At 36.2% G+C, this 16738-nt stretch overlaps 1 protein-coding gene across 1 annotated transcript in view; it reads left to right on the top strand.

Moving 5' to 3' along the window:
* The window catches only part of cngk (cyclic nucleotide-gated potassium channel), a 67622-nt gene that overhangs the window by 13635 nt on the left and 37249 nt on the right, over positions 1–16738 (top strand). The window contains exons 5-17 of the mRNA XM_067375338.1: positions 3340–3418; positions 3535–3709; positions 3788–3952; positions 4070–4216; positions 4299–4361; positions 4631–4745; positions 4856–4986; positions 9943–10008; positions 10083–10218; positions 10473–10586; positions 14481–14644; positions 14873–15015; positions 15112–15221. Coding sequence (XP_067231439.1) covers positions 3340–3418; positions 3535–3709; positions 3788–3952; positions 4070–4216; positions 4299–4361; positions 4631–4745; positions 4856–4986; positions 9943–10008; positions 10083–10218; positions 10473–10586; positions 14481–14644; positions 14873–15015; positions 15112–15221 — 1608 coding nt within the window. The remainder of the gene's footprint in view (positions 1–3339; positions 3419–3534; positions 3710–3787; positions 3953–4069; positions 4217–4298; positions 4362–4630; positions 4746–4855; positions 4987–9942; positions 10009–10082; positions 10219–10472; positions 10587–14480; positions 14645–14872; positions 15016–15111; positions 15222–16738) is intronic.

The raw sequence follows: 16738 nt of genomic DNA, 5'->3' as shown, positions 1-16738 counted from the left end.
TGCCATACCTGTGAGATGAATTGAGGGCCACGGTCTGATATTATGTCTTCAGGTAGCCCAAAATGATGGACAACGTGCTGGAAGAGAGTTTCTGTGGCTTCAAAAGCAGTAGGCAGGCCCATTAGAGTAATGAGTTTACAGGCTCGGGGGAAGCGGTCGACTATGACAAACACACAGATATGGTGATCTGATGGAGGAAGGTCGGTCATGATGTCTATCCCCAGATGGGACCATGGACAGTGTGGAATTGGTAGGGGAACCAATTTTCCCTCTGGGAGCTTATGTGGTGTCTTGGTGATGGCACAGACGAATCAGTAGATGTCCTGGATCATGGAAGGCTGCCAGTAGCGATGACGTAGGAGCGAGATGGTACGCTGACCACCTGAGTGTCCAGAGCCCGAAGATATGTGAGTTAAGTCCATGAGGGAACGTAGAGGAGCCCCTCAGGACCTCCTGGCAGAGCATGTTCTGAGCGTGCAGCCCGTACGATCTGATCAAAGGACCATTGGATGGGACTGATGATCATGGCTGGAGGGACAATGTGTTCTGGAGAGCTGGATTCAGGATTGGGCTGATAAAGTCATGACAGGGCATCAGCTCTGTCATTCTTATTGCCAGGACGATAAGTGACAGTGAAGTCAAATTTGGTGAAGAATAGGGCCCATCTAGCTTGATGTGAGTTAAGGCGTTTGACTTCACGCAGATGTTTGAGGTTCCATTGATCCCTAATATCTTTGAAGTGGTGATTTGCTTCCTCCAGCCAATGTCTCTTCATTCTTCCAGGGCTAGCTTGATGGCCAGGAGCTCATGATTACCGATGTCATAGTTCTGCTGTGCCGAGGATAGCTTTTTAGAGATAAAAGTACATGGATAGAGGCGTGGAGGATCACCCTGCTGCTGTGATAGGACCGCTCCGACCCAAGGGGTGGAGGCATTCACCTCGACAACAAAGGGGAAATCAGGATTAGGGTGTACCAGGATCGGAGCAGACTGGAAGACTTCTTTAAGATGATGAAATGCTTTGATGGCTGAAGGGTTCTAGGACAGAGACTTGGCCCGGCCCTTGAGGAGTCAGGTGAGGGGTGAGCTGAGTAGACTGTAGTTGTGGATGAATCGTCTGTAGAAGTTAGCGAATCCCAGGAAACACTGAAGTTCCTTTACACGGCTGGGTTGGGGCCAGTTTTGGATAGTTTCCACCTTCCTCTGGTCCATTTGGATGCTGTGTTGGTCGATGATGTATCCCAGAAAGTGCACAGAGGTTGTGTGGAACTCGTGAAACTCTACAAGGGATGTAGATGGACAAATGAATTGCTGTTGTAGTGCCTCCTGGATGCACTCTTCCATGGCCTTCTGCTCCGGGATGGACAAGTCGCCCCAGGTAGCAGGTCAATAGCACAGTCCAGCATCGGCCTATATCATTCTGAATAATCGGCAATATGTATCGGCACAGAAATGTAGTATCATTGCATCACTAGTATATTTTAAATATTTGTTTAATGGTATCTATTTATGAATGAAGGCCAGTATCACTGATTCTAATACTGGTACTGATGTCTATATGAAATGCATTTTTTTGTAACATTAATTATAGACATTCAACATTACAAAATAACTGAAAGCTATCAATTTCAACATTTATTACAACAACTTTTAATTTAAGTGAACTAAACAATCTTCACATAGAACCATTATAATAAATGTCATAGAACCTGTCTGGAATTTGTTGTGTCACGCCACGCCCCATCCAGTGTAGACAGTATCACTGGATTCTATTGTCTTTTGATGCGTTGCGCCACGCAGCTTGCGTCTGATGTGGGCATGGTGTAAGAGCTGCCTTTGCCGAACATGACGCGGATCTGATGTGCATCTCATTTTCTCACAACTCTTTAAGTTCATTTAAAACATTATTTAACTAATTTAAGATTGCTCTTATGAGGATACTCAACAAACTGGCATTTTGGCATAATTCTGTGTCTTATTGTTTGTTCAAGTGCAAAAGAGAACTCGATACTTGCGCACGTCTTTCTGTGTCACACAGACATGACATTCACAGGCAGCTCATTCTCGTTCCTCTTGTGGCGCCTGAATGGTCTAAAAGCATTTGCGCAAATAAGAGTGTGATCATATAATGTAACGCTAGCCAAATTATAATGGAAAAACGGATGCTGCTTTAAGTGCATTAAATATTTTAACACGTTAAACTGAAAAAATGAATTGCATGCATAAACACGCATAAAAATAGGTGTATGGAAACATATCATATCCCCGTTACAACGAACAAGGAATAAAGATTACCAGTATTAGCACATACGAAGTTAGAACATGCTGACGTAAGAAGTTTGCTCTGGGACAATCATAAAATTCATATGGAGATGATGTCGTCACTCCTCGCTGTTTACAGTAAGCTCCACTGCTTTTTTCTTTGTAAATATGCGCTAGATGGACATCTTTGACCATTGGGTCACTGATAAAAAGCCAGAATACCATTGTGTGAACAGCATATTTGTGTATTTACAGCGAGTAACTTGTTTGTACCATGCCTCAGAGACAACACTATTTTGTTAAGTTGCTAACATAGCATAATCAGAATGACCTATTATGCCCCTTTTTACAAGAATATCTTGTAATAATATTATAATATATTTAAAAAATACAAGAAGTCAGTTCAAAATACCCCACAGATCATTAATTATATTTTCGGAACTTAAATTAAGATATTGTGGATGAAATCTGATGGCTCAGTGAGGCCTCTATTGAGAGCAAGGCCATTGAAACTCTTAAGGTCTAAAAACATATTTGAAACAGTTCATGTGACTACAGTGGTTAAACTTTAATATACTAAAGCGACGAGAATACATTTTGTGTGCCAAAAAAAAAAAAACTAAATCACGACTTTTCAACAATATCTAGTGATGGGCCGATTTCAAAACACTGCTTTGGATCGGAGCGCCAAAGTCACGTGATTTCAGCAGTTTAGCCGTTTGATAGGAGATCCGAATCACTAAATCGAAACAAAAGATTCATAAAGCTCAGAAGCTTCATGAAGCAGTGTTTTGAAATCGACTAGATATTGTTGAGAAGCCATTATTTTGTCTTTTTTTTTTGGAGCAAAAAGTATTTTATTGTCGCTTGTATATATATATATTATTAAGATAGAACCACTGAACTCACATGAACTGTTTCAAACAGCATGTTTTTCCTTCCACTCAAAAATGGGCATTTACAACAGGGTATAATAAATTATCTGTGGGGTATTTTGAGCTGAAACTTCTCAAACACATTCTGGAGACACCAGAGATATATTCATATGCTATGTTTTTGTTTCTTCTACAGTTTCAGCCAATTCGACAGGAGTAAAAGACATGGAGTTCTATGCTACCTCGGTTTACTGGTCAACCATCACACTATGCTCCATAGGGTGAGAATTGTTAGAAATCATTATCAAGGACCCCTTTTAAATACTGTACCTTATATATTCTTTGCTCTTCAAAAGACATTATTTCGTCATATTGACTCATTAAATATATTGAACAGCTATGGAGACATACATGCCACAAATTTGGAAGAGGCAACAGTTGCATCGCTTGTGATGGTGGTTGGATTTCTTGCCTTTGGAATCAGCATGTCTAGTTTGAGCTCAGTTATAAGCAACATGATGGCTCAAAGAGGAAGATTTTACCATAGAATGGAGGCTGTTCATCATTACATGGTTTGTAATAAGATTTTAGTTTTCTGTCTGTCATTTCTACTTGTAATTTCATCTTTATTTCCCCCCTTTTAATCAAAGAGGCATATGGAATTGCCAGAGGAAATCCAGTTGTGGGTGCACGACTATTATTACCATCTTTGGTACCACCACAAGGGTCGCGTCGTTCAAGGACTCTTGGACGGTCTCCCGTTTGTCCTGCATTCAGATGTTTCAAGTTCTTGTCACAAATCTCTGTTTAAAAAAGTGAGTCATCTAATAAATTATCTGAGGCCATAATAATGCATAATAGCGTCTTTGATTAACTGTTGATACAATTGCAAAGACTTTTTATGTTTATCTTAAAGTTGTCCATCTTTCTAGGCCAAGATGTTCAGAGACGCAGAACATGGCTTTAAAAGGGCTTTGTCACTGAGATTAAAAACCTACATGTACAGTCCTGGACAAGTTCTGGCTAAAACTGGAGAAATTAATCAAAATCTGTATTACATTAAGCATGGATTTCTACAGGTACGCCTAACATAAGTCTGTGAGGACATCTGAGGACAATGATTTAGTAAGTTTTGAAGAACTCATTTGCTCTATTTTTCAGGTTCTTTGTATGGATTCTGGAAATGAGATTGCAAAATTGCTACCTGGCACATTGTTTGGAGAGGTATAATGCTCAGATCTCTGTTCTCAATATTAACATCTATAAATGATTTACTAAAATATAATAGACTATCCTAAATTATTATATCCTAAAAATATTTTAGTCTAAAATGCTTGTTATATTATATAAGATATATAATTATCTCTCTTTGATAATATGGTGAAAACTTTTCATTAAAAGTAGGATTTGTTTTTTTTTTTGAAGATTTTAGAAAACCTAATTCAATTGTATATTCTGTAAACACATTTGTTTTTTATCTGTTTTTTCCCCAGACCCTTTTGCTGTACAAAATCCCTAGAAATGTTATAGTGCGAACATTAACATTGTGTGAAATTACCGTTTTGAAACACAAGGAATTGCTTTCACTCTTTATTGACTACCCTGAAGGTAATAACATTTAGCTTTTTTTTTTTTTTTGCTGATTTATGATGGTTTGTTTTTACAATAAGAATTCTCAATGATGGCACACTAACAGAGTTTCATATCTTTTTTTAAAGCTGGTGCTAAGATTGTCAGAATTCCCAAGACACGTATTCAAAATTTTAAGCATCCCCTACGAGAAGCATATGGAGTTGCCTATCTCCCCAAAAATGTTGCATTTGACAAGAAGCAGGCCATGAATCTTAAGGTTAGTGACTGAAGGACTATGTTTATATGTGCACCAATAATGTCATTATTATCATAAGTAGGACTTAGGCCCAATCCCAATTCTATTTTATACCCCTTCCCCTTGCCCCTTGAAACAAGGGGTAGGGCTGAAAATATTCCCCTAAGAAATGGGACACCACTACTAGACCGTTACACGTCATCATAAGTCGTCGCTAGCTCCTACGTCATAGATGCGCTGATGTTTATCACACACTTCTAAAGGCATCTTTACACAGAAAAAGTGGCACAGAAACCAACTCTGAAGCGGCATAAAATCACAAAAATGTGCATTTACACAGACTGTTTAATGCTCCTCTGAAACGGCATGAATGCATTTACGCAGGAATTAAAATTGCGGGAAACAATGCTTTGAACATAAGTATTTCAAAACTAACAGTTTTAACAAAATTAATTTGAAAAATTATTAAATAATAAATAAAAATAAATAAAAATACGAAAATTTAAAGTAGTAAACTGCGTGCTATATCTCACGCTTTGATGTTTGTCATAATAAAAATTGAACGATGCAACAAAAAATTATTCATTATTACACCAGGTAGTTCACAACAGGATTAAAAGAGGTCGAACATTTTTTTTTTTTTTTTTTTCAAAGAGACAGAAACAACATGATGCTAGCATTTGCGTGTATCAGGCAGCAGCAGATCACCAGACAGACCGTCGTGTGTGGGTGAAATATCGTCCTCAAGGAGATGATTTTTGGAAGATAATATAACAGTACACAATCAAAGTGACGCCGATTGTTTTAAGCATTTACCTTATCTGAGAGAAATGTAGCAGCGGCGTTGATCTGACAGTCTCTTCATAGGATTATTACAAACGGCGAAAGCCAATTGATGACACACGACGATTCTCTGCTGTTATTTTGGTGGTTTGCTTCACGATGTGAGTACAGGACTCTTTTACTTCAATGCCTCTTGAGGGTAGACAATATTTTTATTATTTGCCCTAAGTTATATGTTTCGTCTCCTGCTTCTTGAATCTCGCGCTGCCTGAGCTGACTGGAATGCTTTTGGTTGTCATGACAATGACGTAGTTTAGAGCGGCTATATTCCGCATTCATTTATACTGAACCAGAACAGTATCAGACTCGCCTTTGATACTAGGGGCTGAGGTGGGTCAGACCCGGCGTATTTTAGGTCTTCTTTAACACGGCATTGCGTCTTTACACTGAATTCTGAGCAGGTACAGACCCGCTTCAGAACAGCCATAAATCTGCTGTGTAAAGATGCCATCGTTAGCTGTAGTGACCTCTGTTGCTTGGGCGACAGCTATTTTTTTGCTTTTGTCTTCAGTTCTTCGCATAAGACAAAGGAGACGAGCCTGCGTGTTTCCTCAGGAGTCCCTGGTTGATACAGAACATACAATACTGATGAAAAAGCACTCAAACTGAATGCACTTTTTGTTTATATCATGTAACGTACACGTATTTATGGACATAACCACAAAAAAACAATACATTAATCAGGCATGCGGCAAAAAGACAAGTTAGCTGCCACCGGATTTGAATTTATGTTGTCAAATCAACGCGGGTTTCAATAAAATATAAAAAAATATGTTGTGGAACTATCATTAAAGTAAAAAACATTAGCGAACTTTTTTATAGCGATTTTAACAAATCTTTTTTCTGAGAACATAACCGTATACATGAACACAAGATTAAAGGCAACATAAAAGTGATTATTTATTACTAAAATACTGTTTACCGTAAAAAAAAAATACATTTATGGGTCTCTCTGCTCGCTCGGTCGGCCATGTTGGAAATTTATCATACCCCTTCGTCTGAAGTGTGGTCCCGAAAAATCTTCATTTGAAGGGCTACCTGGCCCTTCCCCCTAAATGAGAATTGGGACACCCCTACCCCTTCACGTGCACGTGTGAAACAAAGGGAAAGGGGAAGGGGTAAGGGGTAGAATTGGGATTGGGCCTTAATCACAGTAAGATGTTTACATGACACAAGCAAACCTCTTCATTCCAGTTTACAGGCAATTTTCATTATTCTGATTATTAGCTAAGAATTGTGGTTATTTTTACTGCTAGTATTCACATATGCACAGCATAAATGATGAAGTCACATACTGGTCACTGTTTTAATCTACTTCATCATATCATCATATTCAAAACACATTTCTATTGACATCTTGGACTTTTTTTTTTCCAATGGCGCTCCTTAAATGTGTTCTTTTCAATGTTTTCAACCATCAGTATACTGCATTATATTAACCCTCTGGAGTCTGAGGCTGATTTGGGGCCTGGAGAAGTTTTGACATGCCCTGACATTTGTGCTTTTTTCAGTTGTTCATAAACATATTAAAGGAAAAAGTGTCATTACACTGTATTCAGCACAAACTAGGCTACAATAATATGTGAGGAACATGTATGTACATGTTTGTGTTTTTGAAGGAATAACATTTACATTTATGCGTGGTTATTGAAAAAACAAAAAACTTAAGTCACTGAAATAAGGCCAAAAAAAGTATAGTAAATCTGTGTTTACAAGACTTTAGGGTATTGGAGGTTGTAGACTAGAGTTTTTGCTTCAAAATTATGTAACAATTATGCTGCCTACTCCTTCATATAAAACAATATATTGATTTAGTTTTTGTAAGACACTTTTTGCCAAGAAACACAGTATGTGAGGAGGTGTGAATCACCACTGAAAATGGGTCATTCTCACCTGAGAGGACAAAATAAATGGATAGTAATGAGTTGAAATGACTTGCATATTAATGAGGCATTTCAGTCAGGTAGGCTGTGAAAAAAAACTTCTGTGATGTCTCAAGCTCATTATGATATATGAAACATACAGAAAAATATTATTACAATATAAAGTAATGGTTTTATATTATACTTTAAAATATAATGTATTTCTGTGATGCAAAGAGTCTGAATATAGGCTTTCAGTTTAAAAGCATGCACATTTGGAGAAATATTGGATTCTCATATGCTTATGTCAATTTTCTATATAGAGGAGTTATTTTTATTTAATATTCATTGTCATTACTATGAGCGCTGGTGTTTTCAATTCATCCTTGAAATTGGAGGGCGCTCTGTGCATTTTAGTCCACAAATTCATCTAAAAGAAGAAGAGGCAATTCCATGAATGGAGTTTCCAATACATACTGCAGCCGGAGGGCGCTAAAGAAACAAAAACTCATCTAAAATTCATCTATAGAAGAAAAGAAAACAGGAACTAACTGCATGTCTTCTAGAGCTCCCTAACCATGACTTTTACATCCAGATAAACACTTTTCAAGACAATAAATACACGATTGAGACGATGAATGCATGTATTGACTGAATTTGCGTCTGAATAGCGCTCCCTCCGTGGGCGTGGCCGCATTAGCGGATAATGAGCTGAACCACAGACTTCTGACATGGCTCTCTTTTCATACAGATTACATAAACACAGAAGGTTTGTTTTTTATTTGACTTACATGATTTAAAACCTGACATCTTAACGTTTTTTTTAGACATAAGTGTAATTTTTCCGTGATTAGTATTCACTAAGTTACAGTTCATTTTCTGAGAACTATCAGATTGGACTTCGTTCAGAGGGAGAGGAGAGATCACGCATCATGTTAGTTTTCTTTATTTTACAAAAAGCACAACATTTTGTTTTTACTTTGAGTGTATACAAATAAAAGAAGATATTCTATAGTTTCAATTGATATATTACTTATGTCTCTATGACAAAAAATGACGGAGTATTTTAAGTCTGTTTTGCTGCAATGTGAAAAAAATCCTGCAAAACGCGCCGGCACGTTTTCAGACCTCAGGGAGTTAAAGTGTCATTAATGTGAGAAAATTACTCACTGCTTTTGACTAGAGAACTAGTTCATTCTGTGCTTTATTTATTTGATTCCAGAGTTTCCACTGTTTGGTCTGTTTTTTATATAAATGTTGTGCCAGTTAGCCTGTTTGTTATTTTATGTTAGACCTAGCATGGTGTATTCTCATTCATTTTGTTAATAAATGTTTAAAGTCCCTGTAATCAATTATAAATGTTTCAAATGTATTGCTGAAACACATTACAAATACGGTGAGCTCTGTTATACTGAATTGTGAAGTTAGAGCGTTAAAGAATTTTTCACCAATTCTGTGTTCAGGATTTTTTGGGCGGAGCTAAAATGGGGGTTTGATGACGAATTTGAGCCCCCGAGCATGGCCCCGCCCCTAACAACATATAACTATCGATGAAGCACTAGAGTCACCGAGCATAGCGCCGCCCCTACAGCGGCTCGCCTGCTCAATCTTGAGTGACATACTCATTAACGTTAGTTATACAACCTACATTTTGTTAGCTAGTACTGCCTTCGTCATGCAAATCCATATTACCTGGTTGTGATAATACGCAAAACAGCTTGGTCACCTTATTTAAATTTATTAATTTATTATGATATGAAGAAGGGGTTGATTAATTTAGGCTCTGCAGTGATCATTTTACACTGGATAGTTTTACAAACTTTCATCACAGACTTTCACTGATAATCCGCTGTTATTGGTGATGGGCCGGACAGAGTATCTCCCGTCCTCCTGTCTCGCGGCGCTGACATCTTTGAGTGTAAACACTCACCAATGAGTGTAAGTTGCCTTGTGTGCATAAGCTTATGTTATAATTAGTAGGTAGTCCACAGTAACTCTACTAAATTTTGCAACCCTCTAACGTGATTCTTTTCTGTGTACTTTTCTGATTCTCAATCTAGTGTACATAAGGTGAAATGTAATCACTATATTGCCTAAATCTCATTATAATCACATTAAAAGTGTGCATGCAGACATTGTTAATGACTGCTCTTGGCTATTTTTGAAATGGATTTAAGTTTTGTTTTAGGGTAAAAACCCTTTGAAAACCTGTTAGGGTATTGTCCCTTTTTTTGTACAGATGTTCTAAATGAATGCAAAATTTTTGTTATAGACAAGGGAGCAGAGGATTTTTGTCGCATCCTTGGAACATGTTTCAAACCAGCCTCCTCAAGTTGAGGTGAGTTTGGTGGATTTATATGAATTTGAATTGTTATGCCATTTAATATTTAATTGCCATGTCCATTTCTTTAGGTGTTTTGGAAGAGAACTTTACAGCCTGACAGTGCTTTTGTAAAGTCCTGGAAGAACTTTTTTTTCTGGTGCATCACTGTTTCAGTTTTCCTGAAGACATGGGTGTTTTTTTTCACCCACAATGCAGACCTAAAGGGTATGTTTCTGTTTGATTTAGAGCATTGTTTTTTCATTGAGAGGTTTACATCATTATATTTCATGTTGAAAAAAATGAACAAAACATTATTTATAAAAACAAAATAGTAAAAATGTAAAACAAACTTTATTTGGTTCAGTAGAGATGGTAAAATCAAAATATTTCAATAAATACTGTGGTGCATGTAATGGCTTTTTAAGGTTTGAAATGTTTTGTCTAATATCAGATGTCAAATTTTGTTGTTGCTTGTTAAGGGCTCTTCAGTGGAGGCTGGGCTGTCTATTACCTTGCAGCTGATTGCCTGGTTAACATTGTTGCTTTATTTGACATCCTGGTGAATCTCCGCACTGCCGTGTTTACAGAAGATGGTACTATTTAATTTACATGTTCATTTTTTAAATGAAGGCACATTTAAAATATCTTCGTAAATTATTCTTTTAAAAATGTTGTTTAATAACATGTTTTCTGTAAATACTACATCGAGACTATCAATTGGTCTCAACTGGACCCATTGCATATTTAGGGCCCTATGAAATCTGTTTTATTTTTTCCCAAATTTTGTTTTATATCTTTCAAGTTTTCCACTTTAATTTTTTCTGGATTCCGTTTTTCCCTATTTTATTTTTTTGGACTCTTTGGACATTTTAATGGTTAAATTAAATTGTCTAATTAGTTGAAATCATAAAACTAATACAATTTAACAACAGTTTATTAAAAGTTCAACAAAAATTACATTTTTAGGACCCTATGAGATTTTTTTTTTCTCAAATTCTGTTTATTTGACCAAATTCGGAAAATTTTCTGGATTCATTAAATTTTCAATTAAAGAGATTGTTTAATTAATTACATTTTTACTAATCAAAACGCATGTCTGGTTAATTGAATTCATAATAACAACAATTTATTAATATTCGGGAATTTGTTGTCGTGCCGCTCCACATCCAGTGTAGACAATATCACTGATTATAATGGATTCTGTTGTGTTTTGACATGTCGCGCTGCTCGCGTCCAGTGTAGACTAGGGTTGTAACGGTATGAGATTTCCACGGTATGATAACCGTCTGAGTAAATATCACGGTTTCACGGTATCACGGTATACGGTATTAAACAATCAATTTTTATTTATATCAATTAAAATGACCAACAAATTAATTAAAATGTTTGTTTTCTCTATGCAGATTTCAGTAATCAAAAACAATCAAACACATTTAATAAATGGGTAACACTTTACAATACGGTTCATTTGTTAAACATTAGTTAAAGGATTAACTAACATGAACTAACAATGAGCAATACATTTGTTACTGTATTTACTAATCTTCGTTAGTGTTAGTTAATGAGAATACAGTTGTTCATTCTTTGTTCATGTTAGTTCACAGTGCATTAACTAATGTTAACAAGCTTTTAATAATGTATTAGTAAATGTTGAAATTAACATTAACAAAGATTAATAAATGCTGTATAAGTGCAGTTCATTATTAGTTCATGTTAACAAATGTAGTTAACTAATGTTAACTAATGAACCGTATTGTTAAGTGTTACCAATAAATGATTATGGATTAGAACATGAACAACTTTTATTAATAATTAAAATTCAGAAATTCTGCCTTGACTAATTCTTCTGGCTTTTATTTTTTAATACAAATATTATCAAAACGATGAAAATGAAATTAACTTTTTTATTATTATTTTGAGAAGTACATTCTATTTAACAATCATAATAAATTTCAGTCAATTTCTTCGAGTTAAAAAGTGGTCTTTTATTTTGACAGGATGTAATGAAGAGCTTTGTGTTTCAGTGTATTTGACAATGGTTTTTCTCAAATAAAATGATGAAATGCTCATTAAGCGCTATCTCAGAGCAACCTTGGATATGTTTGTGTTCATGTCCTCTGATAACGAGACAGCAAACACTGAAAAAACAATAAGAGCGTCGCACATACTTGAGTATGTAGTACAGGAAACGGCTCAGCTCATTCACGCAGACTGACACGCAAAACAAACAGATTTATACAGCCGTCTTTTTGCGCTTTAATATTCACAGACCCCGCCTAGACCATGTCACGATTTTATTTATTGTACAGCTCTGCTTTCGTTTTATTCATCAGTCCAACAAATCGCACGTTTTTACCTGACATCGCTGCGTTATACTGTACATTCCGTTTTCATGACTGGATTCCTGGATTCCCTCTCCATAACGCATATCATACGAACTAAGTTATAAACGGAACATACCTGCATCTACACGGATGGTGTTCTCGAATATAGGTGAACATGTTCGATGCGTTTCCTCCTTTTGCAGGTAGGCCTATTTTGCGCCCACATTGTTTTTGGATATCTACACTCGAGGACAGCCCCGCGTTTGTTTTTCTATATCTAAAGTATTCCCATAATGCAAATTGTAACTTATTTTTCAAGGGGGCTTAGAGATAGCAACTTCTGTCTCTGACATTGTCTGCTGTATGTGTGGAGCAAGTTTAGAGTGTAGTGAAGTAGAAAGTTTTGTCTATGCGCAAGTGAAATTCTGCGTCTTATTTTTTTTTTTACAATACCGTAAATAAGCAAATGTACACGATATGATAATCGTACGTGTTCATACCGTGATATATCGTCATACCGGTATATCGTTACAACCCTAGTGTAGACACGGTGTAAGACTTTAGTATGGGAAACAATTCTCACTTTTAACTAGTGATCGACCGATATTGATTTTTTTATAACCGATACCAATACAGATTATTTGCATGTTTATGTACCCGTTAACCGATATGCAGAACCGATATTTATTTACTGTTACACTTCTGTTTTTGACAATTATTACAACACAAATGAGCTGAACAAACCATTTTATTTATAACAATCACTCCCTCCTTGCATACAAAAAGAAAAAAACTTTACTGAATAATATTAGCTGGAATATATAACATTGTCAGGAAAGTAACAAACAAAACAGCATACATCATTGCATTTTCCAACTAGTGTTATTAATTATGTTTTGTCGGTCTAGATCATGAAATGCTTTCTGACAAAGTGCTGTAACTTATCTATGCATTTACACAAAACTATAAATTGGGCTACTCAACCGCGATCGCGTGTGGAGATACTAAATAATTTCCACAGAGCTGCATTTATTTAGATTTGTATTAACTAAATCATGGTTATGTAGTAAATCAAATGATTATATAATCTAATAATGTTAAACAGCACTTGCCAGTTGGCATTTTATGATCTAAATTTAATCTAACGTTAAATCATGAAATGCCAACTGACAAAGTGCAGTTTGACTATAACTTAATCAACCGCGATCGCGCAGATAATAAATAATTAATTTCCACAAAGCGGTAGGCTATATTTATATGTGTAGTAGCGAAATAACTGTTATGTAGTAAATGATAATATAATCTAGGGTGTTTAAACAATATAATCTTGTCAAAAGTTTCATTCAGTGGCCGTGCTTAAGCCTCCTGATCATCCGTCAGTTGCTAAGCAATATGAACAAACTTTTTCTTCTAGACTAATGGTGAGCAAATACAACAGATAAAGAATTAAATTCAGCGCTTTTATTTTCAACATGCACTCATTCACGTCTGTTTTATTTAATTCAAGTAAAGTTACGTCTTTATTGGGGCAGGACATGACGAATTACACTATGTGACTCAATGAGTTCGTCTCAATTGTTTAGAAACATGCTGCATAAATTAACTATATCAGGAATTTGTCTCAGACCTAATTTGTGCATGTCTGTTATGTTAAATAAAGTTGATTAATTAAAGCAAACCAAGTAGAACATATACTTTACCTGTGCACTGAGTTGTTGTTGACTGATCTCCTCAGACGGAGAAAGTCTCAAAACGGCCACAAGATGGCGCCGTAAATCGGCGAATCCGATATTACAAAACCGATACCCGATTATGGAAAAATGCTTAAATATCGGGAAAAATATCGGTAAACCGATACATCGGTCGATCACTACTTTTAACTAGTTGCTTATTAGCTTGCAAATTGGCTGTTTATTAGTACTTATATATCACATATTAAGGCCTTATTCTGCAAGACCTTATTCTACGTCCCTAAATCCTACCCAGTACCTGAACTTAAACGCTACAACAACTACCTTAATAACTATTAATAAGCAGCAAATTAGAAGTTAATAGAGAATAAGTGTTCCCTATACCAAAGCATTACCAAATTTACTATACTAATTAGTTGGAGTGTTATTGATTGATGCCTAACACTTTCTTCTTCTTTTTTTTTTTCTCCAGGACTTGTAACTGATTTTGCAATAATATTTCAAGCGCATCGAAGGTCTTGGGACTTGTATTATGATGTCCTTGCAGTTTTACCCTTGGAATTGGTATATTTTGCCTTCGGCGGTACAGAATACTTGAGAATTTTTGGCCTAGTCAAGCTGATTCTGATTCACAAGGTATTTTAAATAGTTTGATGTACAGTATTTTTTTTTTTTTTTTTCTTTTTCTTTTTTTGGGTAATATGTTGTAATACTAATAATGAAAAGTATAATTGCAGGGCCTTGAAGTTGACTTTATCTTTGTGGTTGGGATAGTAGAACCAGTGTATGGCTTAATTGGGGTTCAGTTAGGTAGTTGAGTTGATATCCAGATACTTCATCATTGTAATTGTGTTATGGTTTCAGATCTATAAGCATTTCTGTCAAAATGAACGTGACATCTATAAGAACATATTTGAACAAAGAATAGCAAAATGCCTCTTCATCTTGATTTTCTTTGTGCATTTTTGTGCTGGCTTAATGTACCTGTCAGCATGCCATGAAGAAAGGTAAGTGTGTTTTATTAAAGCGCTAGACTAGAAAAAAAGTGATAGAATTATTTTAAAGAACTTCAGTTTTATTCAAGCCTTTTATTTACTTTTAAGTTGTAATGAGGAATCATGGGCATGGAATGCTGGACTTAAATCTACTCAGTCCAAATTTGATCAGTATATATATGCAGCATATTGGACAGCTACGACTTTCACAAGTGTTGGTAAGTACCATATATCTATGTGATTTGGGCCAGATTTACTAAGAACTTGCGCCGATGCAAACCCTCAACAAAAACCCTTGGAGAAATCTACAGTCAGGATTTACTAAAGACACGCGGTGCAAAATCAGCGTTGAAAAGGTGATGTTTTTGCGGCTGATTTTATTGCATGTGTATTTGTAAGAGTTTCCCTTTCAGACGCAACATTCATGGGAGCAGAATATTTAAATAAATCACGCAACATGTTTTACTAATGATTGCGCTTGTCAATTTAATGCTATTTGGCCATTATTTAACGCCCCAAAAAAGCAAGTCTTAACCCATTTTGGCGACATGACTGCAATTGTTGCTGCTAGAAGGAGACACCGCAGAGAGCAGAAGGGAGAAGGGAGAAAATATCTTCCATTTGTATTAATTTTTTTGGAATGCCAGAGGAAGACGTTATCCATACAGTACATGTAACAAGTTGCGCCTGTGTCGACCCGCACCTGATGAGCATCAGTTCTGCTTTTTTGCGACCAAACGCTAATTTGCGCTGCTCGTGTTAGATTGTGTTGTTTATTATGTAAATGATTTGACTGCATCTTTGTTTTTTAATTTGCATGTCAGCAGTAGATCATATGCAAAACTTGCCACATCAGCACATTTGTGGAATTGCGCTCTCGCGCTAAATTGCCCCGTTTCGTAAATTTGTCCCTTTGTGTGTTTAAATGTGCCATTCTTTTGAATTGCTTCAAACTCAAAGTTAGAAACATTTTGACTATACATTTTAGGTACACATATCTAGTAACATTTCTGTGTGGAGTTTGCATGTTCTTGTAGCTTTCCTCCAGGCTCTTGGGTTTCTCCCACAATCCACAGACATGCAGCATAGGTGAAGGCTAAATTGCCTGTGTGTGAGGCCTGTGATTGACTGGCCATTTATAATCATTTAAGATTCTGAGACAGGCTCCACTCCTCCTGTGACCCAACAGTGATCAAGTGGTATAAAAGATGGATTAATAGATAGATTTATTGCAAAGAAAATACTTTTTATTTGCTATGTACACATAAGGGCTTTTCACAAAGGTCATTCAAAACCCTGGGTAAGCGGAATCCTCGGTTATCTTGCCTTCAAGGGATAGTTCACCCAAAAATGAAAATTTGATATTTATCTGCTTACCCCCAGTGCATCCAAGATGTAGATGACTTTGTTTCTTCAGTAGAACACAAATGATGATTTTTAACTCCAACCGCTGCCATCTGTCAGTCAAATAATAAGAGTGAATGGTCACACAATCTATGAGAGTCAGTAAACATGCACAGACGAATCCAAATTAAACCATGCAGCTCGTGACGGCACATTGATGTCCTAAAACACAAAACGATTGGTTTGTGCGAGAAACCGAACAGTATTTATATCATTTTTTATCTCTAAAACATCACTATGTCCAACTGCGTCCAGCATACGCTTGGAGATGTCTGATTGCGCTCTGACAACGGAAGTGATGTCTGGCACTCATTGAAGTATATGCGCGAGA

Source organism: Chanodichthys erythropterus, chromosome 22 (assembly GCF_024489055.1).
Source record: "Chanodichthys erythropterus isolate Z2021 chromosome 22, ASM2448905v1, whole genome shotgun sequence".
Taxonomy (NCBI): Eukaryota; Metazoa; Chordata; class Actinopteri; order Cypriniformes; family Xenocyprididae; genus Chanodichthys; species Chanodichthys erythropterus.
The sequence above is the reverse complement of the archived record's forward strand: the minus strand, read 5'-3'. Positions and strand labels throughout refer to the sequence as shown.